Here is a 26,602-nt window from a genome sequence, read left to right as displayed (position 1 = left end):
GGTTCATATTATCAATTCCTTTGATTCATGTCACTCACTCTTTCAAGATTTGAGGTTCATAAACCTACCTATAAAATAGGAGAGGAGAGGTCTTAGATTACTATGAATAACCTCTCAAGAGAGGATTTCTTCAAAGACAATTGAAGTTGTGATGTCTCATAAGGAAAATAGTATATGGCTTACAAAATTAGATGTATTTTCAAAATTAAAATAATTCCTACTAATATATTTGCTACCTTGCTATCCAGTCCATAATTCTACTGTGCTTCACTGGTCAAATGCCAACTAGCTACAAGTAAATGAAAGTTTGCTTCTATCAATATTATGAGAATTGCACACCTTCTCTCTTCCCCGAATATGGGCTTTGGGCTAATATTTTGAATGCAGGTCTTTAATTTATGGACTAAATTCACATAATAAGCTATAGTATTTAAAACATCCAAATTAAGATATTTATTATATGCAACTGATTGAAGAATTAAATTGTCTATATGCAAATGTTAAGTTTTGTTTGAGTATATAACTCAGAACTTTGAGCTGCAGATTTATCAAAAGTAGATCATTTTTCAAGGCCTAAATCCCATTTTGAAGCCCAACCTCAGTTTCATCAATGTCCATTAGCAATTTGTCTTTGTGCTGGCAAGCCTGTCTGTGCTCGGGGCTGGTGCTTAGAAACGGTTTCTTGTGCTCTTGCATCTCATCCCCACGGCAACCAACACTTCATTGGTGCTTCACTCACCACACGCAGGACACGCCAAGGGGACAGTGCTCTCCTCTGAAATAATAGCATTGTTGGAGTCACCAGAGGAAAAACAGGAGGAACTCCACTTCCACAGGAAGCATGCATCTGACCTCAGTTCATTTCACTCTGTACCTTCCAGGGGAGTAGACCAACATTCAGTCATTCAGTTTAGAGAGGAAGAGAAAGAGGCATGCAGAGAATGGAAAATAATAAGCGAAAATGAAACCTGCGCTTTCATTTTGTTCTTCTCTCTGAGGGGCTGCCTACTTTCCCTCCCAAGATTTTTCTTAGTGGCAGGGAGATTAACATTTCACACAGTTTGCAGCACTTTATCCTAGAATTAGTTCCTGTGTGACTTTCTTGTACTGGCAGCAAGTAAACTACAGTTGCTGGTTTCAAAGATTTCTGGGAAGAAAATGAATCAGATTAAGAGTATCACATTTTAACTTCTAGATTCCCTTGTGCCCTGGTCATTGAGCAGTAGGAACCAGTCCAAGGAGGTGTTAGTTTAGCTGCTGGACAGAGAGGTAGGGCAACGCAGAGACCTTGTCCCCCTGGAAGTTGCACGGTTAGCTAATAGCACGCTTTTTTTCACTTCCCTGCTCGGCTCATCATTTCATCCTCCCAACCCTACTACTGCTGTTGGTATATCACCATGGCCTCCTGCCAACCTACCAGCCTTCGATCCTTCAGTTCCGACAGGTCTCACACTCTGAGCCATGCATCCTACCTGAGGGACAGTGCCATGATTGACGACACAGTTGTGATCCCCAGTCACCAGGTATGTGACCTTTTGCTTTTCTGTCTTTGCTTTCTGGTTAGCTTTTAAACATTACCTGAGGCTAGAAATGTCCTGAGAAAGCTTTTAGTCTTAAAACAAAGAAAGCCTTAACTCAGTCGACAATTTAGGATGCTTATATGGTATAAGATGAGTAGTAGCTAGCTTCAAATTTATATATCTTTCAGTATTTAAAATTGATAGCTATGAGAAAAGGCTTACAGTTTATGCTGAAATATTCTTATTTAAAAATAGTTTTATTTTAGGTATGATTTTATCACTTTTAGTGGATAGGATAAAGGGAAATAGATGGACACTTAATCCCTTCAAAGAAAATTATACTAAAGTGATCTTATGTCAATAATATAATTTTAAAAGGGGAATGCATTACAAAAGATTTCATTGTAAATGCATTGGTCTTATGTTGTTAAATGAAAATCTTTCCAGGAATTACCACCTCCTTGTGTTGCCATTTTAAAAATTTCACCCTATTTTACTTTAATTGAAGCAAAGTATTTTTATGAAATCCAAGGTTCTTTGTGTTTAGGTGTCAACCCTAGCCAAGGAGGCAGAAAGGAATTCTTATCGTCTAAGCTGGGGCACTGAGAATTTAGACAACGTGGCTCTTTCTTCCAGCCCTATTCATTCAGGGTGAGTAAATCAATATTATGTATCCAGATCAAGAGGTAAAAAGAGATGAGAGTGAAAATAACAGCTTTGTCCAATAGCTGTAGCGGATGGCTCACTCACAGTGCAGGTGACCTTCATCAAAACCTGTGAATAACATTGCTTCATCCAACATGGACTCAATCTATACAAATAGAATAGCAAAAAGGTTGAATTCAACATAGAAAACGGATTATTGTTTTAAAATAACTAGCTGGACTGCGTCAAACAGCTTGCTAACTAACCAGAACATCCCAGTGGCCTCCTTTACAGAAGTTTGAATCACATAGATATGCAGATAAGTTCATTACTGCTTGAAGTAGGGATATAAATAAAAGGGTGAGTTTGCATGCAACTGTAAGCTTCTCAGTTGTCTTTTTAGAGTCATCCAGAATAAGTATGAAACAATTTAAGCAATATTGTCTATTTATATTAACTCATTAAGAAGCAGGACTTGAGTCATACTTTCAAACATAAAATCATTCTTAAGGTGTAAGAATTCAGTTAGGTATAACATAAGTTCTTTAAGAAGTTTTAAGTTGTAACATTATTCCAATTTTTTAGTAGCTTCAGATAGTGTGGTAATGTCATAATTATATATAAAATCCCCATATTTTATCATTTAATTACTTTTTAAAAAGCTCTACCCCTATTTTATTTAATTGCCAGTAATATTATGGTTTAAATTATTATCCCAAACTTTTTATTCATAATCCCCAGGGTTATTTAGAGAAGCAGATCTTTTCTTCTTTCGCTCTAAGATAATCTCCTTTTAGGAAAGTATTCCATGGTATTGTAGTTAAACATTTTGAACTTCTTAGTCTAACCTTCTATGAAATAAAGACCATAGAATATAAAATTGGTTCTTTAGATATTCAAAACAATCATCACATTTTCTTTATTAAATAACAAAAGCTAGTTTCTGATAAAGGAATTGTATAGAGGAATAAAAAAACAAATTAAACCTAATCTAAATTTCCTTATATACTTTTAAGTATAAAATGAGATAACTAAAATCTTTCAGTTATAAAATATTGGAAAACCATAACATTGCATTCTGCAACTAAGTTTCTCAACAATGATGTGTAGGAAGGAAAAGAGGCATAGAACCAGAGGAATAAAAGATCATATGCAAGAATCCAGAAACTATATTAAGTATTTAAAACCCATGTACACATACTAGAGTGTGTAAAAGATTATAGTCACTAGTACTTATGCACTCCCCGTCCCATGTTCCAAATTTTTCACAAATTGTATCAGTTAAGCAAAACATGTTCTGAATCCTCTAAATGACAATACCAACACGGTTCAATTTATAATGGTAATATTTGACTTGTTATTTTCATTAGGTAATTTACTATCTATTAGTGTTTCTACTATAGTATTTGAACAAACACAAAGCTATAGATGACTCTAAAAGCATGGCTGGTCTGGAAAATTTGGTTCCGATTATTGTTGTATTTGAAAACTACTATGATATTAATGTATACGAATAATATTCCTCATACCGTATCATGTAACATTGATTTCTCGTAATCTTGTACACAAGATTCCTGAGCAGTAGTTTTTTTAAGGAACTGAGTTTCCATTTAATTTATTGGGTAAATTCCTAAACAACTTCAAAATCTGAAAATGGAAGAAAAAGAGTGCTTTTTTTAATAAAGAGAAAGTAGTTTCTAATGCACATGTCACTGACTTGTGTATATAATGGTCTAATAGAGTTATTTTAGATTAGTAAAAGACCCAGCTTCTACCAATAAGAAGTATTGGTGATTTTATTTTACCTCTACACTTACGTTTTCAAAGACTGATGACCCATGAGCAGAGGAGAATAGGTACAATGATTTAAACACTTCCCTGCCCAATAGTTATAGTTACTACTATCTGGCAAAAAAACTGACAGCAACATTTTTTGTTGTTCTTCAAAGAGTTGCCCTACTGATTCACACTGAAGATAATCAACTGATATTTCTAGCACTGAGACATGGTCACATACCAACATAACTTTGGGCAGGAATTTGAATTTTACAAATTCTTCTTTAATTTATTGATGCCTAGTAGATGTAAATCACAATTTTATTATCCAAATTTTATCCAAATTTACTTATATATTTTAAGTGTAAAATGAGGTCATTAAAATCTCAGCATTATAAATTATTCAAAACCATAGCATTGTATTCTAATACCAAGCTTCTCGATAATGATGAGTAAAAAGGAAAGTACTCCTAGAACCAGAGAATTGAAGGATTATAGATAAGAATCAGAAACCATGTCCAAAATTCATTTTAAATATTGTTATTCCCAAAGTTTTGCTTTTGTAGTGATTCAATAGCCAGGAGCCATGAATTAAATGCCCACTTATGATGTTGTGCTACAAGATAATATGAATAATATGAGTCCATAAGATGATGATCTTTTAAAAGAACTTCATAAAAACATTTTGAAGATGGTTTTGCTGTGAAGGTCACATTACTCTAAGGAATAAAGTCTATTTTTAAAAAATGTGTTGAAGACATTTGCTCAAATAACGGGGTATTTGAAATGCAAGGAATCCAAGGCTGTTTTTCAGGTTACAAGTACTTACAGTGGTGATTTAATTGTTCATGTGTTTTATCACACCCTATGGTCTCTTTTAGATACATATAGGCAAATTCTTTAGGATAAACAAAACTTTTTATAACTAGCAAAACAACTATTTTGTAAGATTGGATTTCTAGTCCATTAAACGTGTATACTTCTGTATGTCATCAAGTATTGAAAATACAAGTGAACTATTTGAAAACATATGGAAAGTTTCCAGGAAAAGCAGATTCACAGGTAGAAGAGAAGTGAAGGGTGGAACCATAGAGTGGGATTTAACATTAGGTCCAGTGCAGAAGACTACAATCTCCAAAGCAGGGAATTAAGTTATTTAAAAAAAAAAAAAAAGAGCACTAAGAATTCATTTGCTTAGTATTTTGTTACAGACTGGTAGGTAATTAATGTTTTCTATTTTGTCTTAGAGTTTATGCTGTTTGTCATTGAAGCTATATTTTAAATTATGCATTTTCTGTTTGCATTTCTTTTTTGGTAGCCCAAAATGTATTATCACTGTTTTAAAAGTTTTAGAAGTGTGAATGAAAAAATTTTTGAGTCAAAATTATGTCCATCAAGTCAAATGTATATTTTTCATTATAATACCCCTTGACATGTCATAGCTTCTTGGACACTTAGACTTTAAGTGTTCCCACGAGCCAATGTTCAATAATGCTACAAAATCTACATCCAGTGATTTTATAACATCTGCAGTTTCCTTAACTGGGAGTAGCTACAAAACCCCCACACCTTGTCTTTCTTTCAGCATTTGCATAGAGCTGTCTCATTGTATTTCCATCTTTTTAAAAATTTTTTTTTAGTGAATACTGTATTGGTATATAAGTTATATATATTTCAGTTGAAAGTCGCTTCTGATTTCATTCTTTATATTTCACTTTATCCATTCCTTCTCTGTGCTAAAGTATCTATTCTATTGCAGCCGCACCTCTCCATGTCTTGATCGTGACAACAGCAGGTGAACTTCTGCATAATTCCTTCTCTGAATCTGTTGCCTATTCCTCTCCCAATTTCACCATCTCCTTCTGCATATCCCCAACCTCAGGATGCTTTAGTGTGGAAGATACCTAGCCAAACAGATAGGTTTATGTTCTCCAAATCATGAGCATTGTTCACTTTCCCATTCTCTCTCTGCAAAGGGAAAGTTGCTTTGTTTACTGTCAGTGGAAATAAGGTGGGGATGTGCCAAGATTAATATGGGGTGCCTGTCTCGGTCGTGGGTCTCCACATCTCAGCTTCTTTTTGTGAGAAAAAGTGCTACACAGAGCTAAAATATGTTGTTCTCCACAATTATGCAAATTGATTGAATTATTTTAGAGTTTTATTGAAGATTATCATTTTAAGTGGCACTTGGCAGGCTTTTTGTTTTTGTTTTGGCTTTGTTTGGTCTTACCATATTTTAGGTGAGCCAAAGGCTGAAAGTTTATTAATAGTGAATTTCCTTGCTAGTACTGCTTTAAGTATAACCTTATGATATTTTGGAAATTGTACTATAGAATGATTCTAGTCCGCTTTCTAAAATAAGCTATTATTCTATGTCATTATAATAAAGTTATTTTTAGAGGTTGTAGACTGCTGATTAGAGGGTAATTCTTTAGTCATCCATGATGATACTATAGATCATGAGTCTACAATTTAGACAATATTAGCATTTTTGAAAACATATCCTTTTACTTTTTCTCAAACATCCACTAAATATTATCTTTCTATATGTGAACATATAATGATTGACAAATAATTATTTGGTGATGGTGATTTTAACAAATTGGAAATATATTTTAATAGCCTGTTTTTTTTAATCAACTTTTCAGTTTATGGAATTCAGAGAATTAGGAAGGAATCAAGGGACTTATAGAGGAGGAAAAGCTCATGGTGTGATTTTTCTTACAGTATTATCTTGGAAATTGAATTTAATTTGAGACCCTATTGCTATGTATATATGGATCACTGAAGCACCCTGACTTATTTTTTCCTGTTCTTTCACCCAGTAACTAACTGTGAATGTTGCAATCTCCTCTCTGTCCCTACCCCTATGGTCATGGATGAATTAAAAGTAAAACTAAGTATCAGTAACTTTTGGGGTGCAGGATATAGTCCTCAAAAGACCAGATCATTGTTTTCTGCTGACTCTGAAGCATGTATCCATTTAGCTAATCAAATTGCATATTTGTAGGCAAGTCATCTGCATAATAATAGTGGATTGCTTTTGCTTTCTTTTAAAATTGTAATAACATTGTATCTCACAATTTAGAAAACTTCAGTAAGAATTTCTACTTTGCATGATTGCTGAATTTCATTTGGAGAGTAAGATATGCCAGAACTTACCTGGTTGTTGTTGTTGTTGTTGTTGTTGTTGTTTTTGTCTGTATAATCTTAAGTTGATGTTTAGTGTAGTTCATGTACACATTTCAGCAAAGCAGCTATTTTAACTGTAAGGAAAAAAGAATACAAAATTCTTATTTTCCACTTAGGAATTCTTCCAGAACATCTAAAATGGAAGATTCCAGTAGGTTTTCTAACCTACTCAATAGGAAGCTACACATAACATTTTAACCTTTGGGAAGCAACTTAGAGTTTATTCATTGATGTCTCTCATTTTATGGATGAGAAAACTAAAACTTATGAAGATGTTAAGTAACCTTCCTGTGGTTACAGTGATAATTCAAGACGGAAACCGGTCTACAACCAGTGAAGAGATCCTGTGCCCTGCAATAATAGCATTTTTACATTTTATCTAAATAGTAAATTTCATAAACAAAAACTCTATAAAATCTTATTAAACTACTTAGCACAGATCCAGGTTCATTGTTGGGTCTCAAAAAATTTTAGTTTTCCTATTTTTATGTGGTCATAACTTAAAGACATCCAAAATATATAAAACTCTGTGGCTATAGGTAAAAGAAGATGCTGGAAGCAAGCATTTATTGAATTCTGTATGTTTACCCATATGACTTAATTCTCACCATAACCTTAAGATATAATAGGATTACCCCTCACTGACAGAGGAGGCTTCAGTCTTAGATCTCATAGCATGTAGAGCTAAGCTTTGATCTATTTGTCATCTTTTTTATACATATCTAATTATGTGTTTTTTACTTTAATTCTTTTCATCTCTAAATGTTTACAGGCATTATCTTGTCTCATTTTTAATCTTCCCAACACTTAAGAAAATCATATTTATTTGATCAACTCTAACATGGTGACTGACTCATCTCATGGCTCACACCTTCCAACCTTTTTCTTGTTCTATGGTACATAAAGGTAAAATAGTCTCTTATAATCTGCTTTCTGCAGCTGTTTTGTACCTAGAAGAATAATCATCCCCCAATTCTACTACCTGTCTCAATAGTGGCATTTTTTGATACTCTGCTACCTTTGATGAAAACTCTCAAATGCTTACCCAATTTTGTATTAGGAATTATTGGGCTTAACTGATTATATATTGACCTTTACCAGTAGACTTTTCATCAGTAACTAGATATAAACTAGAGTTATTATTTCTCCAATTCCTTCTTATTTAAAGAAAAAGCTTCTTTTACTTTGAAACTTCATAAGTTCAAAATTTTTATTAGTCATTTGGCAATTGCACTATTTGAGTCTCATTTGTTTAGAATATTTTCTTGCTAGACTTACATTTTTATTCATTTTGACTGTCAATATTTAGTTCTTTCATGTCTTTCAAGCCCTTTTTTCTTGTCATCTTTCTACTTGACATTCTTCTCTGTTCTCTCTTCCTGAAGAAAATTGCCTCACTACCAACTTGTCATTTTCTGTTTGCCTGTGCCATTTCTTTAGTTACTTGATAAAAACAAAAAGCTTTATTTTCTTTAGAAATTCAAGTCGCCTCCCAAATTATGCATTTTAGCACTTTATTTTTCCAATTTGATTTGCATTTGGTGCAATACTTAAATATTATTTTCCTGATTTATGATGACACAGAGATACTTACAGGTAAATTTATTAGCTTGCAACTTTAGTCCTTAAGTACTTTTACTTTGAATTCCCTATCTTTGGTCTTTCTTCATACAATTTTTATGCCTAATTAAATTATTTGCTGCATTAAATTCAGATTCTTGGTTTTTGCTTAGTACCATTTTCTACCAGTTCTCTGCCAAGGGAAATACATACATTAGATATCTCATTTTGGAGCAGAAATAAGCCGACAAACTATAATGAATCAAAGAGGCCTTTCAAACTGCTTTGCTACATGTGAGTGGAGTAATTGGAAAGAGTTCTGGAATAATTGTCTAGAGACCAAAAAAATTAAGTTACCTCTTACTTCATCCTTCCTCATTAGACACAAATATAGACAATGTCTCACAACTGGCCTTTTCACTCTTCCATTCATTTATTGATTCAAAAATTACCTACCACGTAATTTGCAGGACCCACACTGTTCTAAATACTGACATAGCAAGAAATATGGAGAATGTATTCACTGCCCTTTATGGTGTTTGGGTGTTTCCTAAATGGGGCTGTAGTCAATTTCTCATTGATCAGGAAAGTTAGCAGTTCTGAGCAAAGATGAAGCCATCAGGAGACATCTGGGCTTAGACCGTGAGCTTCTTCGCAGTACCACCTGGTACTTAATAGGAAGGTAACAAAGACATGAAGAGGAGTGTGGAAATGGAAATCATGGAGCAAGGAGAATAAAAAGAGGGTTTCAGCTACAAAAAATCATGGAAAGTAATTGAACATGTGGTTATTTAAACATTGTTATAGTCAAGAACACAGCTACTGCAATTCACTGTTTAGACTAGGGAGCCCAAGAAGGTAGATGTTATCCATGTTCTTCTAGATGGAGAATTGATATTATATAGGCCGTATGCCTCCACTGTGGCAAATACAGTGGAAATGTGATAGCAAATAATATGAGCACTAAAACTTCTTAAATGCCTTCAAAAAGTATAGATACTATTGAGGATTCATAAAATTAATGAGATGTTTTATAATAATCCCTTGACTAGCTTTAGTCCCTTTTCTCTTTTTGCCATAGAGATAAGAGTAAATAGATTTTTAAAAACAGAGGACGTAATACTGTTAATTATCAATGAGTCAAAAATATTATAACTAGTTTGGAAACATTTTTAGTTAAAATGTAAGCTTTTTTCCCTACTTTTAAGTGAAAATCAAGGCAAATATCATAATCAAATAAAATAATGGAAAGGAAGCCTTTATCTTTATGTTACCAGTTCTTTTTATTCTTTTATATTTAAAAGTTAGATAAAAAAGAAAATTTTAAGAATTTATATTAAAGACCAATAATAAGAGCCAATATTTTCTTATTGTTTTTTGATAAAGACCAGAAACATCAACACTTCAGTATTGAAATGTTGATTGTATTCCCCAGTTTTCATCCTTTCCTGGGAACTCCAAGGCTAGGGAGGAATGGCAGATCTGGCCTGGCTCGTGCATGTGGGAGGACTGTGTGCCTCTTCCCATGGTCTCATACTGCATGACGTGCTTCAGATAGGCACACTGGGCTTCTTCGCACCCATTTTTATTACTAGCAACAGATTTCTGTTTAATGGCATGCTTAATGAGTTCTATGTTCTGCTATGAAGAGGATGCTAAGATATTATTCTTCACTTGTCTAAAAATAACATAAGTGTATTGTGTTTCTATCCTGTAACTTACTTTGATAAAATACCTTTCAATTGTTTTCAGTGTTGTCTTGGAAGCAATATCTAGGTGTGTCAAAGCTGGTTCTTTGCTGGTTAAGTTATAAATACATCCATGAAACACCTATATGTTGCTTTCCTATTTTATTTTATTTATTTTTTTTATCTTAGTGTAAAGATCTTGCAAATGCAATGAAAATAGGGAAGACATTAGTGCAATTGGGTAAGAGCCTACACCCTATTGGTATGTATCTTGGTACAGGTGTGCATGACAATTAGATTGTCATGTTATATAATTTTTGCTCCTTGAGAAAGTAAGTGCCTAAGACACTTTCATAAGTGTTATGTCTAACAAAGTGACAGATGTCCAGGTTAAGCTGGAGCAGGATCTATAACCATCCCAAAAGAAAGAACTTCAAAGATAAGACCACTACTTTCTCTTGATACACTTAAAAAAGCTGAGTCACTTTAGGTTATAGATCTCTTTGCCATGAATGATTGACTTAGTAGGCAAGGAGCAAAAGTAATAGAGGTGCTTTTATATTTCTAAGTTATGACTTGCCACATTCAATTTATTATACTTTGGGGAAAGTCATGATGCACAAATATTCTCCACTAACAGAGCTCAGAGTTTCCCACTTGTGAAATGATGGTTCAGAAACAGAGCAAAGGAGCCAGGCATGGTGGCGAATGCCTGTAATCTCAGAGGCTTGGGAGGCTAAGGCAGGAGGATTGTGAGTTCAAAGACAGCCTCAGCAATGGCAAGGCACTAAGCAACTCAGTGAGACCCTGTCTCTAAATAAAATACAAAATAGGGCTGGGGATGTGGCTCAATGGTCCAGTGCCCCTGAGTTCAATTCCCAGTAACCCCTGCTACCAAAAAAAAAAAAAAAAAAAAAAAAGAAAAAGAAACAGAGCACAGGGGACTCAGCTGCTTCCAGTGCCCATCTTCTTTGTTTCAGTCAGATGGCCTGGCAGAAAGACTCCTATTTAAAAAGTGAAAAAGTACATTTTATCTAGCAAACTGGTTCAATCCAAAACATTTAGTCATTTTGCTTTTCTCCTTTTAGAATGCAATCATTAAAAATCTGCATCCTGGGTAAGATGATGTTGGAGCAGGATGTGTTGGCATGGATTTGACCTTGGAAGACAGCCATCGAATATTTTTATCAAGTCATAAGATTCTATCAAAATGAGATGGACAAGATTTATTTTGAAAAATCGTCTTGAGTTAACTCAGAAAAACTGTTAATTTGGTCTTTCCTCTCTGATCTAGCTTCACTTTATTTCAACATGTGGATTATTCAACATATGAGGAAACAGAAGTCTTCGCGCTTATACCAAAAGGAGACTTCTCAGTATTTTTTTATATAATTTCATTCCAGTTACTTTAAAAATCATTTGGACATATTTTAATCTTACAGTTTATGTTTAAAATCAACATTGTCAACGAAATTATAATTCTTCTTTAGTAACAGATGAAAATCATACAAAAATAAACAAAAACATAACAGAAATAAAGACACTGGTATATGGTAACTTTTGAAAACAAATGATTTACCACCATCTACTTAAATAAAAAAGAAAAAGTTCGAGGCCAAATTATTAGGGAAAAAAATTAACTTCACAAAACTTGATAATTTGCTCTAATATTTCAAAACCTACCTGACATTCTATTTTAATTTTTAGCTTCCTGGTTAGTTTTATGGTGGATGCCCGAGGTGGCGCCATGCGAGGATGCAGACACAATGGGCTCCGAATCATTATCCCACCTCGGAAATGTACTGCCCCAACACGAGTCACCTGCCGGCTGGTCAAACGCCACAGATTGGCGACCATGCCTCCAATGGTGGAAGGAGAAGGCCTGGCCAGTCGCCTGATCGAAGTCGGACCTTCTGGTGCTCAGTTCCTTGGGTAAGGGTTTCTGATAAGCCTCCCACTTAGACACCGATGAGCTTGTGTCCTCTACATGAAATCACTAGGATGGAATGGAAACAGGTACGTCAAACCACTTTGAAAGAGGATCGGCTCCTATGAAATTTTTAAAAATTGGAAGTCAGACCTGAATGCTGGACTCCACTTACATGCCTCTTCTTTTAAGGCATTTAGGAGTTAAACACTCAGGCTGATTATTATTCTCTCTCTTTGGATGTCATCAGACCTGCCAGATTCCCTTTGCAAGTAACCATATTTTAGTTGATGGTAGGTATTTTTTTTTCTCACCTGAGACTTAAGTGGCAAAGTATAAAGAAAAAAAGAAAAATACTGCTCTATTCCAAACAAAAATGTATTTAAAGCCTCATGTCGTTTTTGACGCAGAATCATTATCTTCATTTTGAAAAGCAGTGTTGCCTTTATGGAATATCCAAAAATCGAACACATGTGATTTGTTTTTTCTGATATCAAAATTGCTACCTTGAGCCTTAACATTAAACTAAGCTGTCTATTTAGCCACAGCGTGTTTTAAGGTGCAATCATCAAGACTAACTTCCACCAAGGTCATTTTGGCAATTTTGAGCAGAAATTAGCATTTCTCATTTCTTCTGTTTGTCTGTACGGCTGCTGTTATTTTAAGTGGCATCTCAATGTGTCAAGAAAGGAATAGCTATCCCTGAAAGCGGACCAAAGGATGAAGTTGTGGAGGGGGACACGTTTCAAAACATATTGAAACAAATCAATTGTATTTAAGTCTTGTCATATCAAGTCTTGGTGCTTTAAAAAAAATGGAGAAAACTTATTAATCATGAACTCTTTCATGTTGTCGGCGTCATACTGGGGAGAGGATTTCTCGCTTTAGAACTCAGGAGAGGTTCTAAAGCCTGTAATTTGGAGCAAACAGTTAACAGGTTACTCCAAATTACTTTCACACCTGAAAAAGGGTGTGTTAGTATTTCCCAATTGTAGAAACCACCTCCCATGTCCTTCTATCAGATGGATCAGAGCCTTAGAAGGAGCCTGTGAAGTTCTGGGTTGCATCAGAAAATGCCGTTATGTTTCGAGTTTTCCCTGATGATTCTTTTCATACTTACCCTCTGTTCAGGTAGTTTTAGGTTTTTAAATAATCTTCAAATCTGTTGGAGAATATCCATGAAAACATCTGGACTCTGTACTGAGCAGAGTTTTTATTATATTCCCAACAGCTTTGTCTTTCCCATGGAACATTTTTTCTATTTTTTTTTTTTTTTTTTTTTTTGGCTAGTGCCCTGGCAGTGAACCTGATAGGGACTGATCTGACAGCCAGGTGCTGTCCTCTCACAGATGCGCCTCCATTGTACACTCTGGGTCTCGGTTCCTTGCTCATTGTGACCAATGGAGGGGGCAGAACCAAACGCAGAGTGAAACCAAAGTTCACCCTGTGGATCAGCTGGCGACGCTGGGGTTCTGTGGAAGACAATACCTAAAGCTTATTTATGTTCTTTCTTTCACTGCTGCTTTGGATGTACTCAGTAAACTTCACCTGCCAACGGCTCCTCCCCCACTTAATGAGGGAGAAAGTTTGGTCAGCCGCATCCTTCAGCTGGGGCCTCCTGGAACCAAATTCCTTGGGTAGGAGTGACTTAAAACAAATTGATGGCTGCTGGCCCCCCATTCTTCTCCTTCTTCTGCAATATGATTTCTCTTTTCGTCATTGTGCCCATGACATGTCCCTCTCTATGATTTAAACTCTGTATAACCTATCTTTAGTGGACCATTTCTGATCCTTGTGGTATGTGACTTTTATTTTTGAGTGATGTTTTTATATCTTTTCCCTTAAAGTGCTGTGACCTTCATTTTCGTTTAAGCATGAGATCTGCCTAGTTGTACTATGTGCTAGTTATGATGTTGTTATGACGAGTTGGAGTCTGTATCAAAGCAACCTGGACTCAAAAATCAAGAGCCTCTATATATTTTGAGAATGAATTTGACCTAAAAATTGCAGGATGGTGCATGTTCCGAATCCTGACTATAATAGGCATTGGACACACTTGGGTTGCCAGTGGAGGGGCTCAATCAGGGCCACGCTGTGTGCACATGCCTATTGTTTCCTTGAATGAAGAAAATACAAGCAAAACCCATGAGTGCATGGCTCATTAGCACACGTAGTCTACCTTTATGACATCTCCTCATTTACGACACATCGAATTATGCAATGTATGAGCCATTTTTCCTCTTAAACCATTTTGTCATTTTGCACCTTGTAGAAAATGTTTTAGGAGATTGGCATACATCGTAGATATGCATGTACATTTCTTTTGGTTAAATGTGTATACTTACATTTATCAAAGGAGAAGTTCCAGAATGCCACATGCACTCACAGGGAAACATCATTTGGCTTAAGGTAGCAGCATGTACGTGAGGATCGGTGCCCCTGAGGTGGAGTGCCACTGTGCGACCATCTGCTAACTAATGGGCTCCAGAGGATGGCCCACTATGTTCCTGTCCCCATAAGAGCAGAATTCCAGGTCACTTTGCAACAGACAGAGTCGAGGTGCTTGTCTTGCTGTTGGTTGGCTCCTGTCCACACTAAATGTTCTGCATTGCTATGTCAGGCCTGTGATCGTGGAGATCCCCCACTTTGCGGCCCTTCGAGGAAAGGAGAGGGAACTGGTGGTCCTGCGCAGTGAGAATGGGGACAGCTGGAAAGAACATTTCTGTGAATATACCGAAGATGAACTGAATGAAATCCTTAATGGCATGGATGAAGGTACCTTCAGATTAAGGGTTTTAAAAGAGGGAAAAATGGAAGCATGAATATATTGCATTTCTTTCTTATAGTCCAGTGATTTGTGGGGTGTGTGTGTGTGTGTGTGTGTGTGTGTCCCTTGTGATGTATTTCTGCAGAAGCTATCTGCTGTGTTCCAATGGTGGTGAGGCAAGGTACTCAACACATTTGCCTAATTCTCCTCCTGTTACATTCAGAAAAGAAAATCCTTCAAGATAGCAAGCATAGCATTTTAAAAGGAGATACAGCAAGCTTTCATCTTTAATGCAAACTTCTTTGAATCTAAAACTAGTGGTAGAACAGACATTGTTGCCCCATGACAGAATGAAGTGATATTAAATGGTAAAGTATGTCTTTTTTTTTAATGCCTAACCTGAAAAACTATATATATATATAAGATAATGGTAAAAAATGCTAAGCTCTTTGGTTGGAAAACTTGCATCTTTCCATCACTAGTACATTCTAGAATAATCTAATTTCTTTTTAAACTTTCTATTATTAAAGCAGTAGGAAAATTAGGTTCATTCAATCTTCTACCTATAATTCAAATAAGGAGTTAGCTAGGATTGAATTGCATGCATACACATACATATAAACTTGGGGAACTTAGCTTTTTTTCATTTTTTAAAATTTATTTTAATTTGTTATACATAATGGCAGAATGCAGTTTATTTCATATTACACATATAGAGCACAATTTTTCAATGATTGTATACAAAGTATTTTCACACCATTCATGTCTTACACATGTACTTAGGGTAATGATGTCTAACTCATTCCACCATCATTCCTACCCCTTTGCCCTCTCCTTCCCCCTCCCTCCCCTTTGCCCTATCTAAAGTTCCTCCATTCCCCCCATGCTCCCCCCACCCCCCATTGCCATATCAAACCCCATCCTCATATCAAAGAAAACATTTGGCCTTTGAGTTTTGGGGATTGGCTTGTTTCACTTAGTATTATATTCTCCAATTTCATCTATTTACCTGCAAATGCCATGATTTTATTCTCTTTTAATGCTGAATAATGGTCTATTGTGTATATATACCAAAGTTTCCCTATCCATTCATCTACTGAAGAGCATCTAGGTTGATTCCATAATTTAGTTATTGTGAATTGTGCTGCTATAAACATTGATATGACTGTGTCCCTGTAGAATGCTGTTTTTATGTCCTTTGGGTATAAACCGAGGAGTAGGATAGTTGGGTCAAAAGGTGGTTCCATTCCCAGTTTTCCAAGGAATCTCCATACTGCTTTCCATATTGGCTGCACCATTTTGCAGTGCCACTAGCAATGTATGAGTGTGACTTCCCCCCACCCCATCCTCGCCAACACTTATTGTTGTTTGTATTCTTGATAGCTGCCATTCTGACTGGAGTGAGATGAAATCTTAAAGTAGCTTTGATTTGCATTTCTCTAATTGCTAGAGATGTTGAACATTTTTTTCATGTTTGTTGATTGATTGTATATCCTCTTCCAAGAAGTAGTCTGTTCAGTTTCTTGGCCCATTTATTGATTGGGTTATTTGTTTCTTTGGTGTTAAGGTTTTTGAGTGCTTTATATATTCTAGAAATTAGTGCTCTATTTGATGTGCTTGTGGTAAAGATTTGCTCCCATTCTGTAGGCTCTCTATTCACCTCACTGATTGTTTCTTTTGTTGAGAATAAGCTTTTTAGTTTGAATCCATCCCATTTATTGATTCTTGGTTTTAATTCTTGTGCTACAGGAATTTTATTAAGAAAGTTGGGGCCTAATCTGATGTGATGGAGATTTGGGCCTACTTTTTCTTCCATTAGGTGCAAGGTCTCTGGTTTAATTCCTAGGTCTTTGATCCACTTTGAGTTGAGTTTTGTGCATGGTGAGAGATAGGGGTTTAATTTCATTTTGTTACATGTGGATTTCCAGTTTTCTCAGCACCATTTGTTAAGAGGCTATCTTTTCTCCAATGTACGTTTTTGGCGCCTTTGTCAAGTATAAGATAACTGTGATTATGTGGGTTAGTCTCTGTGTCCTCTATTTTGTACCATTGGTCTGGTCTACAGGTCTATTTTGGTGCCAATACCATGCTATTTTTGTTACTATTGCTCTGTAGTATAGTTTTAGGTCTAGGATAGTAATGCTACCAGCTTCACTCTTCCTGCTAAGGATTGCTTTATCTATTCTGGGTCTCTTATTTTTCCAGATGAATTTCATGATTGCTTTTTCTATTTCTATAAGGAATGCCATTGGGATTTTGATTGGGATTGCATTGAATCTGTATAGTGCTTTTGGTAGCATGTCATTATGACAATATTAATTCTGCCTATCCAAAACCAAGGTAGATCTTTCCATCTTCTAAGGTCTTCTTTTATTTCTTTCTTTAACGTGTTTGTTGTAGTTTTCATTGTAGAGTTCTTTCACCTCTTTCATTAAATTTATTCCCAAGTATGAAAATACCTAGCATACAGATTAAGGATAGAATTTTAAAGGCCCCAAGAGAGAAAAATCATATTACCTATAAGGGAAGACCAATTGAATCTCAGCAGAGTTTTCAACCCAGACTCTCAAAGTTAGGAGATCCTGGAACAACATATACCAAGTTCTAAGATAATGGATGACAACCAAGAATCTTATATCCGGCAAAAATTAAGCTTCAAATTTGATGATGAAATAGAAACCTTCCACAAGAAACAAAAGCTAAAAGAATTTACAGCAAGAAAGCCTGCACTACAGAACATTCTTGGAAAAATATTCCACGATGAGGAAATGAAAAACAACAATGAAAATCTGTAAAGGGAGGGACTTAGTTTTTTTTTTTTTTTATTAGAATTTAAATCTCTAAATCCCAAATTTGTCTTTGGTCATTAATCCATAGGTTGAAATGTCTCTGTTTGACTAAAGAGAAGTTGCTCATCCTTAGGCCACCACAGGTTGCACAGAGAAAATGCCCATGTCCTAAGATGAGGCACAATCCACTTAAAAAAACTAGAAGAAATAGGGCAAGTTCTTTGCCTAAGTGACAACAGTATTTCTTATGCAAAGAAGGGATGGAAGAAGAAATTATTATTATCTTCCAAGTAAGGTAAAAAGGATCAGAATTCTTATTGATAAAACTTATTCCTACCTGGGCGCCGTGGTTGTACAACTGTAATCCCAGCAGCTCAGGAGGCTGAGGCAGGAAGATCTCAAATTCAAAGCCAACTTCAGCAACAGCTAGGTGCTAAGCAACTCAATGAGACCTTGTCTCTAAATAAAATATAAACTAGGGCTGGGGATGTGGCTCAGTTGTTGAATGCCCCTGAGTGCAATCCCCAGTAACCTCCTCGCCCCCCCCCCCCAAAAAAAAAGCTTATTCCTTGCAATATTTAGGCCACCTTTACTTTTGGGGACCATTTCTTTTGCTAGCATGTAGATTTAGTATACTTTTCTCTGAGATGTTTGCTGGTCACTGATCTATCTTTCAACACTGGCATCTTGGCCTTGATGGGGACCCACTCTCATAACTTTTTATGTATGTAAAAAGTATATTTTAAATGAAGAATCATATTTTCATATGTTTGTCTGTTTTTAAATATATTCTTTTGTAAGTATATGATAGTATTTGCCAGTGTATTAGTCTTTAATTATATCTGTAGGATCGAATCCTGGGACTTTTATAGTAACTAGTTACAATCAATAGTCAAAAAACATACTTTTTCTGCCATGTATTATGAATTGTAAAAGTGTTCTAAAAGTGAATGACTCTCCATAATCCCTTAAAATTCAGTGATCCACTTAGTTCAAATTTTCTACATTGTAAATCCGCCTGATTTTTTGTATTGTCCTAAATATCTACACTAATGCAACTTATAAAGAGTACATGGCATATTTGGTAAGTTGTTGGCATTGGAGGAATATTGAGACTCAGAAATCATAAGCATGCATCGTTTTTTATAGCTACAGGAACTATCACAGAGACACCCATCTCACTAGAATAAACACATAAACACAAACCTTACCCTTTCAAGACAGATTTTATTCCTGTACCACTCCCTTGAGAATCCAAAAGGCCATATTATTTCTTAAAACCACAATAACTGGTCATGAGCTAACTTTGAATTCTGCAAACAAAAGGAGTTCATACACAACCTCCTCTCTATCACACGAACCAAGAATAGAAGAGGTTCGTTGTCATTCCAGGTTTGCCCTCATATGCCCTCATTTACAAAGGCAGCCCTGGAGGACTGCAGCTGGTATGAGATGCTTTCCTTTCACAGTGCCCTTTCTAGTTTTCCCAAAGAAAGAAAATGTACAAGCTGAATGCTGACAGGTCTTAAAAGACTGCAATGATTATTTATTTTTTCTAGTGTCAGAGTAACCTTGCTTAATAAATTTTTCTATTACTTGAAAAAAAAGTTTTGATGCCACTTCTATTCACTATTAACTATGCCAATGAGTTTGCTAGAATGCTATCAGAAGGAAATCCTTGCTGCATGAAGATGGGTATTTCTTGTCTCAGTGCTGGATAGCCCAGAAGACCTAGAGAAGAAGCGAATCTGCCGCATCATCACACGTGACTTCCCCCAGTACTTTGCAGTGGTATCTCGCATCAAACAGGACAGCAACCTGATTGGCCCAGAGGGAGGTGTGCTGAGCAGCACGGTGGTACCCCAGGTGCAGGCTGTCTTCCCAGAGGGAGCACTAACCAAGAGGATCCGTGTAGGCCTACAGGTACACCCATATTGGATGCAGTTGATCCTCATGTGGATTTATTCCTTTGATTAAAAATGAGCATTTCAAATGGAAAATAAAATGTTAAATAATCAAATTATTCCAGGGGGTGCCAAAGTAACTATGGGAGATCACAGGTCTCACAAATTTACATGAGTGCTTGGTAATAATATGAAACTTGGAATTGCCATATTTAAAGTCTCACAAACTGATTTGTGAAATGAAAAACAATGCTTTAGGTAGGATATTGACATTAAATATAATAATATATGGTTTATTTTAATATTTTTCTTTATTTTGAAAAGGCTCAACCTATGCACAGTGAATTGGTTAAGAAGATCCTTGGCAACAAAGCTACCTTCAGCCCTATAGTCACTTTGGAACCTAGAAGAAGAAAATTCCACAAGCCAATCACCATGACCATTCCTGTCCCCAAAGCTTCAAGTGATGTCATGCTGAATGGTTTTGGGGGAGATGCACCAACCTTAAGATTGTTATGCAGCATAACAGGTGAGTCATATATGACCATGTTATAGTATAGAGTTCTGAAAAAAGAAAATTATAAAAATTAAATTGCCTTTGTCGTAAGATGCTTCCTGGGTTATATGCATTAATTCAGGAAAAGCATTTTTAATTGATGAGGGAAGCGAAAGCCAAAAGGAAATGAATTCTTATTTACTAAATGTAGTCTGTATGTGAGACTTAGATACTATATATGAATTGTCATTTCCACCCAATTAACCCTATAAGTAAACTTTAACCCCATTTTGGCAAAAAAGAAACCAAGATTAAAGAAAAATGTATAGCATACCTGAGTTATGCCTTAAATATTTGGAAGAGTTGGTATTCAAACCCCATGCCAGATATCTCCCCAGCCCAGGCTTCATGTCTTCACAGAAGACATCCGTTTATATCTACTGGGTGGAAAAGAACATTCTGATTTTACCCAGTGGTTCAACCCAACTGGTCTTTCTAGGGTAGCTCATGTCTTTATCACTGATTTATTGAACTAGCTTTGGAGAAACAAAGTAAAGGTTTTCTAGTAATTAACAGATTTTTGGTCTCTTCAATTGATAGTTATAGTAGCTTTCAGACAACAATCAAGCTCTCCAAAGATATTCCCTAAACCACCATAGATAGAGGCAAAAACATCCACACAAATAATTTGTTTTAGGGCTATGTAATTTGATAATTTCCAAATATATCAGTAATTACAGTGTTGGCATTCAATAAAATATCAATATTATCATCAGAAGGAAAAATAGCCATTTATGGTTGCTTTGGTATTGTTCAATTTTTTTTCATTTCTCCTTCGTATTGACCGAAATGTTCACCCTTATTTATTTCTCCTTCTCTATTTCTCCCTTATTATTGTGTTTTGTATACTTAGGAAGGAGAAACCATCAAGATTATGCCATAAGTTTAATAATGTGACAAAATTTAACTCTCTGTGGACTGTAATGAGTAAAGGGGGAAATGATCTGCTTCACGTATCATCTTTTTTTCCAACTGCTTATTTCCGGTTATCACTGAGTATTTCTCAGTGTCCTTCCCATACATTTTGTAGTGTGGGTGTATAATTATCCCCACTAGGGTATGCTACCTGATGCTGTGGATGTGAAATGGGAGAGAGAAGTTGTCTGTGGTGCACCCTGAAGGTACCACATGGGCCTAGATACCATCCACCATGTCTTCAAATGAGCTTTTACTAAACAATTTTTAAAATTTAAAATAGTTTGAAAAATTAGTACATTTATGTGTTTATTTCAAAAATATGTATGTGCATAGAATTTTGTATTTTTTATATTCTATAATTCTGCTAAGAATATATATCTTAAAGGCCTAATGGAATAAACATCTGTAATCTTTCTTTGATAAGCCATTTCAAGGTCTGTCTCCATCTCAGACATATATACCTCCTCACTGCTCAGTAGAAATAAGATAAGAGGTTACTGGCCCTCATGATGATCTACCTATATGCAAAGGCTGATCTTTGCCATTCATGTATTTGTTCATTTGTCCTGCAGAATATATTGAGCTCTTAATATTTTTCAGGCATTCTTTTTTTCCAATCTTCAATTTTAAGTGGATAGGAAATTTCATTTTTTAAAAATGGTTGACAGAATGTGAAGTTCAGGAATAAGAAAATACTAAATATTGGATATTTAGTATTTATAGATATTAAAATAATAAACAATCTAAATATTCTCTTATTTCTGAAACTCTTTAATTGGATCTTTTAAAATAATCTAAATGATATATGATCTAAAACTACCTTCAAAGCCTAGCAATTATGACAAAAGCTTCAGAACGTCAGGCAGAGAATGGAACACTTAATAAATAGTTATTCAAACAACCTCCCTTAAATTTAGTTTCTTGAATGGTGGTGTCTGCTGCTTGTGTTCCACGTGTCGTTTTTTAGCATGTAGTTTTGCCATTTTGTTCTCAATATGTCATTTTGAGGGGTGGGTGGGATTACGTGCATGAACACAGCCAGAACCACAGAGATTTTATTTTATGACCCAGAGTCTGGAGTTTTGCCTAACTTTCTTCCACAATCGTGTTATTTCAGGTGGAACCACCCCTGCACAGTGGGAAGACATTACAGGAACCACACCCCTAACATTTGTCAATGAATGTGTTTCCTTTACAACTAATGTGTCTGCCAGGTAAGCTGTGCAGGCCAGAAAAGCCCATTGTACTCCCCCTCCCCCTCAAATTATTCCTGTTGTTGTTGTTTTATTTGGTTTCTTAATTCTTTAACAGTGATTATTATTTTTTTTTAAGTAAGTTCAACATTTTCTTTCACCTTTTAAACTAGACCTACCAACAAATGTAATAGTGGCACTACTATAACAAAGTCTGAAAGTCAGATGAAAATCTAAGCAAAATGAGTGACTCTGCTTGGGCTGAATGATTGTGACTCTGGCTTTAGAAGCCACTGCTGTTTTTCCAGTTCAAAGGTCTTAGGAATGAGAAATTTCCTGTTGTCAACAAAATATCCTAAATTACTTTTTCTGTCTTTCTTTTTTCTTTCTTTCTTTCTTTTTTTTTTTTGGCAGAGGGGTGCTGGGGATTGAACCTAGAGGCACTTGACCACTGAGCCACATTCCCCAGCCCTATTTTGTATTTTATTTAGAGACAGGGTCTCACTGAATTGCTTAGCACCTCGCTTTTGCTGAGGCTGGCTTTGAACTCATGATCCTCCTGCCTCAGCCTCTGGATCCAGTGGGATTACAGGGGTGTCCACCATGCCCAGTCTAAATTACTTTTTCAACAAAATAACAAAAGCACAAAGCCTGCCATGGTTTGCTTAAATGGCTTAGTGGTTTTAGAGTCTCTCTTGCATCCTAATATATTTGCATATTACCCGTTGTTGTGTTGGATATCTTTAAAAAGCTGAAGCTATCTTTCTTATTTACAAGTTAACTCCATTTTTAATATCAGTTCCCATCTGAATAGTCTTTGTTAAGCCTCTTCACATTTCTTTAATTTGATATTATAATAATGCTGTGACTTAAGTAGGGCAAGAAGCATTTATGTCTATTTTAGGAAAACTGAAGTTGAGAGTAGTTAAAGCTTAAATTCCTATGGGGACAAGAAAAGATAAAAATGCATGAATTGTTAAGTAACAATACCAGCAATAGTCTTATAGTTCCTTCTCCAGAGGGCCCAACTATTTAGTTTCCTGCCCATGCTTCAGCGTGTTCTGCCAGTCTGGCACCTGTACTCTAAGGCCTCAAGATTACCAGTTCTGAATGAGAGAGACAGACCAAAGGTACTAAAAGAATTCAGAAGAGGGTGTTGTACTAGTAGTTTGAGAGGATCTGAGAAGAGATTACCTTTGAAGTATGTGTCAGAACCTCACAGCCACATGAAATTGGATAAGAATATAAGATGAGTAAAAATGCAAAGACAAAATTCAGAGGGTGCATTGGGGGATAGAATAAGGATTGATATCATCTTGAACTCAGAAATAATGCTGGAATGTTGCTGGCAACACTCGTTTTAGAAGCCTTTAATAATGTAAAGAAATGAAGAGTCACTGTACAATTTGTACTTCTCAGTTAAAAAATACCAAAAAAAAAAAAAAAAAACAAGAAAGAAAAAGAAAAGAACACACAGCTGTGTCCAAAATGAAAATACTACAAGAACAACAATAAAACTAAAAAAATTGTTGTAGAAGAAATAAACTCTTTTGTGATAAGATGGGAGAAATAAATATATAAATTTAAAATACCACAAAATGACTGTCTTTGTAATAATAATTTAACTTGTATGTTATAAGAAACAGTGAGTATAGTTAGATTAGTAGAAAGAGGAAGGTAATTTTGTGTCCTTGCCATGAGCCGGGAACTACACTGAAGTTTAAAAACATTATGCCAACTGAAAATCCATAGAGACAGGAAGTAGAATAGAGTTTATCCTGGGCTAGAGTGAGGAGGAAAATGGGAAGTTATGGTTTAATGAATACAAAATTTTTATTATGTAAGAAACCTTTGGAAGGGTAGAAAGGACAAAATTGAGAGAATATCCATCTGATGGCCTCTACTTTCTTCTTCAAGTTCTTCACCTTGCGGTAAGGGTGAAGCTCAAGGAGAGTCATAAAGGGCCAGCAACCTCGCTGTACTGGGAAAAATTATATCTGAGCAAAAACTGCCAAACAGCACAGATTTATGAGAGTCTGGAAATCATAAAATCATGGAACCAGTAATTTATTCTATGATCCATTTGAATTCTATCCATTAATAATTAAAGCATTCAGGAGCCGAATTTTTAAATGGTTGAATTGATACAATCTTAGTTATTGGAGTGCTGCTTGGAAAAGAATAATGAGATGAAGAAACACAGCAAATGTTGTTGAAAAGCTTCAGGAAATGCAATGAAGACTAAGAGGGGAAATAGGAACTCATTCAGTGGGACCCCTATCAAATCTGAGGCTGGGTTTACACCACTGGAGAATTCTAAAACACCACAGGTGTGTTTCAGAGGATTGAATACATAGACTTGTTTCCAAGGAAGGAAAACACACAGTATTTAATAGTTGATCTTAGAAACCTGGTACAGCTCCCTTCCCCTTGCTCCCTCTGCCCTCCTCTCTATCCTGCCATCCTTGTTTCTTTCCCTTTCCTTCAGCTTCCTTTCATTATTCCTGCTCTTACCTTCTTCTTATTCCAAGAAGTACTTGTTGATTACTCTGATCATATTAATGGAACTGTTTTTTTTTTTCAAGGGGTACACTTTAAATAATCGTTTTCACTTATTTTTCTAGGTTCTGGCTGATAGATTGTCGACAGATACAGGAATCCGTTACCTTTGCATCACAAGTGTACAGGGAAATTATCTGTGTACCTTACATGGCCAAATTTGTCGTGTTTGCCAAATCACATGACCCCATTGAAGCCAGATTGAGATGTTTCTGCATGACTGATGATAAAGTGGATAAGACCCTTGAACAACAAGAAAACTTCGCTGAAGTGGCCAGAAGCAGGGATGTGGAGGTACTGTATTAAAAATACAGATAATCTATGTTGCTGTTCTGTCATTAGACTTATATTTCAAATATAATATTATGAACAAAGTCATTAAAAAACATCAAGGTAAAATCAGCCATTTTCTGGGGCTGGGGATATAACTCAGTGGTGGAGCACTTGCCTACCATGCACAAGGCCCAGGTTGGATTTCCATCACTACAAATAAATAAAATCAGCTCTTTTCAGCCAATTTAGACCTGTCCTATAGAGATGATCTCAGTGAATGTGGGAAGATAAAAGGGTTCCTTTGAAGATTATTTGAAGAACAACTATGGGTTATTGATAAACTCAAAATATGTGACTGTAGCAGTTGAGATTGTTTTAGTTTTCCTGGATGTTCTTTTTTATTTGAAATAAATAAATTAAGATTTTTTTTTTTTTTTTTTTTTTTTTTTTTTTTTCTTTTAGTAAAGAAAACAGTCTGAGAATTTCTTCCTTTTGTGTAAATGTTCATATAGGATACCCAGGGCTTTTTCACATTACTTATTCTTATTTCAGAATTCTCCATCAGTTTGATGTCCAGTAATCTGACTCATTGTGATGTCAAAAATTAGCCAATTAGAATTTTAAGCTTAAAAATTAAATATCTATTGGTTTGTGGTACAGTGATAGAAATGAGAGCATTAATGTTTCCTTGCATTTGAAGATTTCCATTACCAATAAGAAGAAAAAGTTCTATACCTTGTCACATATAAGACAAATTGTCATTTGGCAACGTAAAGATTATTATATGTATATTTTAAGAATGTAAAACTCCAAGTAGTAACACTGCTGCTTTCTTTGTGTAAATAATAAACTATAATTGCAACTCTTTTGTTCTGTTATTTTTCTCCATTTCACCCAGGTATTAGAAGGAAAGCCCATCTACGTTGATTGCTTCGGCAACCTGGTGCCATTAACCAAGAGTGGCCAACACCACATATTCAGTTTTTTTGCCTTTAAAGAAAACAGACTTCCTCTCTTTGTCAAGGTAATCTATGCATGGAATTTTGTAATGTATTTTATTCAAGATCAAGAAAAGATTTGACTTCCTTCATAGTGGAGAATATTTGCCTTTCAATTATTTCCAGATTTTTTTTTAGTCTGTTTGTAAAATGTAATGGTTCTAGAAAATCAAATATTTTTATTTTTGGAGTTGAAAGTCAACTTTAAGTTTTAGTTATAGACCATGTTTAAGGAGGAGAATAAGAATAAATAATAGCTGACTCATTAATTAGAAACACTGGCTACTCTTCAAAATTTGAGGGGGAGTCTATTTTTTAAAAAATAGACTAATGATTT

General features: G+C 35.4%; 1 protein-coding gene across 20 annotated transcripts in view; it reads left to right on the top strand.

Annotated features, from left to right (window-relative positions):
- Positions 1–26,602, top strand: part of ANK2 (ankyrin 2) — a 673,244-nt gene that overhangs the window by 610,177 nt on the left and 36,465 nt on the right. For 13 of the 20 annotated variants that reach the window (XM_081303463.1, XM_081303451.1, XM_081303454.1 and 10 more), the window contains 9 exons: positions 1,421–1,523; positions 2,068–2,171; positions 12,089–12,313; positions 14,929–15,083; positions 19,576–19,787; positions 20,093–20,297; positions 22,360–22,456; positions 25,060–25,288; positions 26,166–26,291. In XM_081303463.1, the coding sequence (XP_081159589.1) occupies positions 1,421–1,523; positions 2,068–2,171; positions 12,089–12,313; positions 14,929–15,083; positions 19,576–19,787; positions 20,093–20,297; positions 22,360–22,456; positions 25,060–25,288; positions 26,166–26,291 (1,456 nt within the window). Of the gene's footprint in view, positions 1–1,420; positions 1,524–2,067; positions 2,172–5,700; positions 5,737–12,088; positions 12,314–14,928; positions 15,084–19,575; positions 19,788–20,092; positions 20,298–22,359; positions 22,457–25,059; positions 25,289–26,165; positions 26,292–26,602 lie in introns of all 20 variants that reach the window. The other 7 variants (XM_081303462.1, XM_081303457.1, XM_081303453.1 and 4 more) reach the window with 2 other exon arrangements.

This window comes from Spermophilus citellus (assembly GCF_964194105.1).
Source record: "Spermophilus citellus genome assembly, chromosome: 8".
NCBI classification, from domain to species: Eukaryota; Metazoa; Chordata; class Mammalia; order Rodentia; family Sciuridae; genus Spermophilus; species Spermophilus citellus.
The sequence above is the reverse complement of the archived record's forward strand: the minus strand, read 5'-3'. Positions and strand labels throughout refer to the sequence as shown.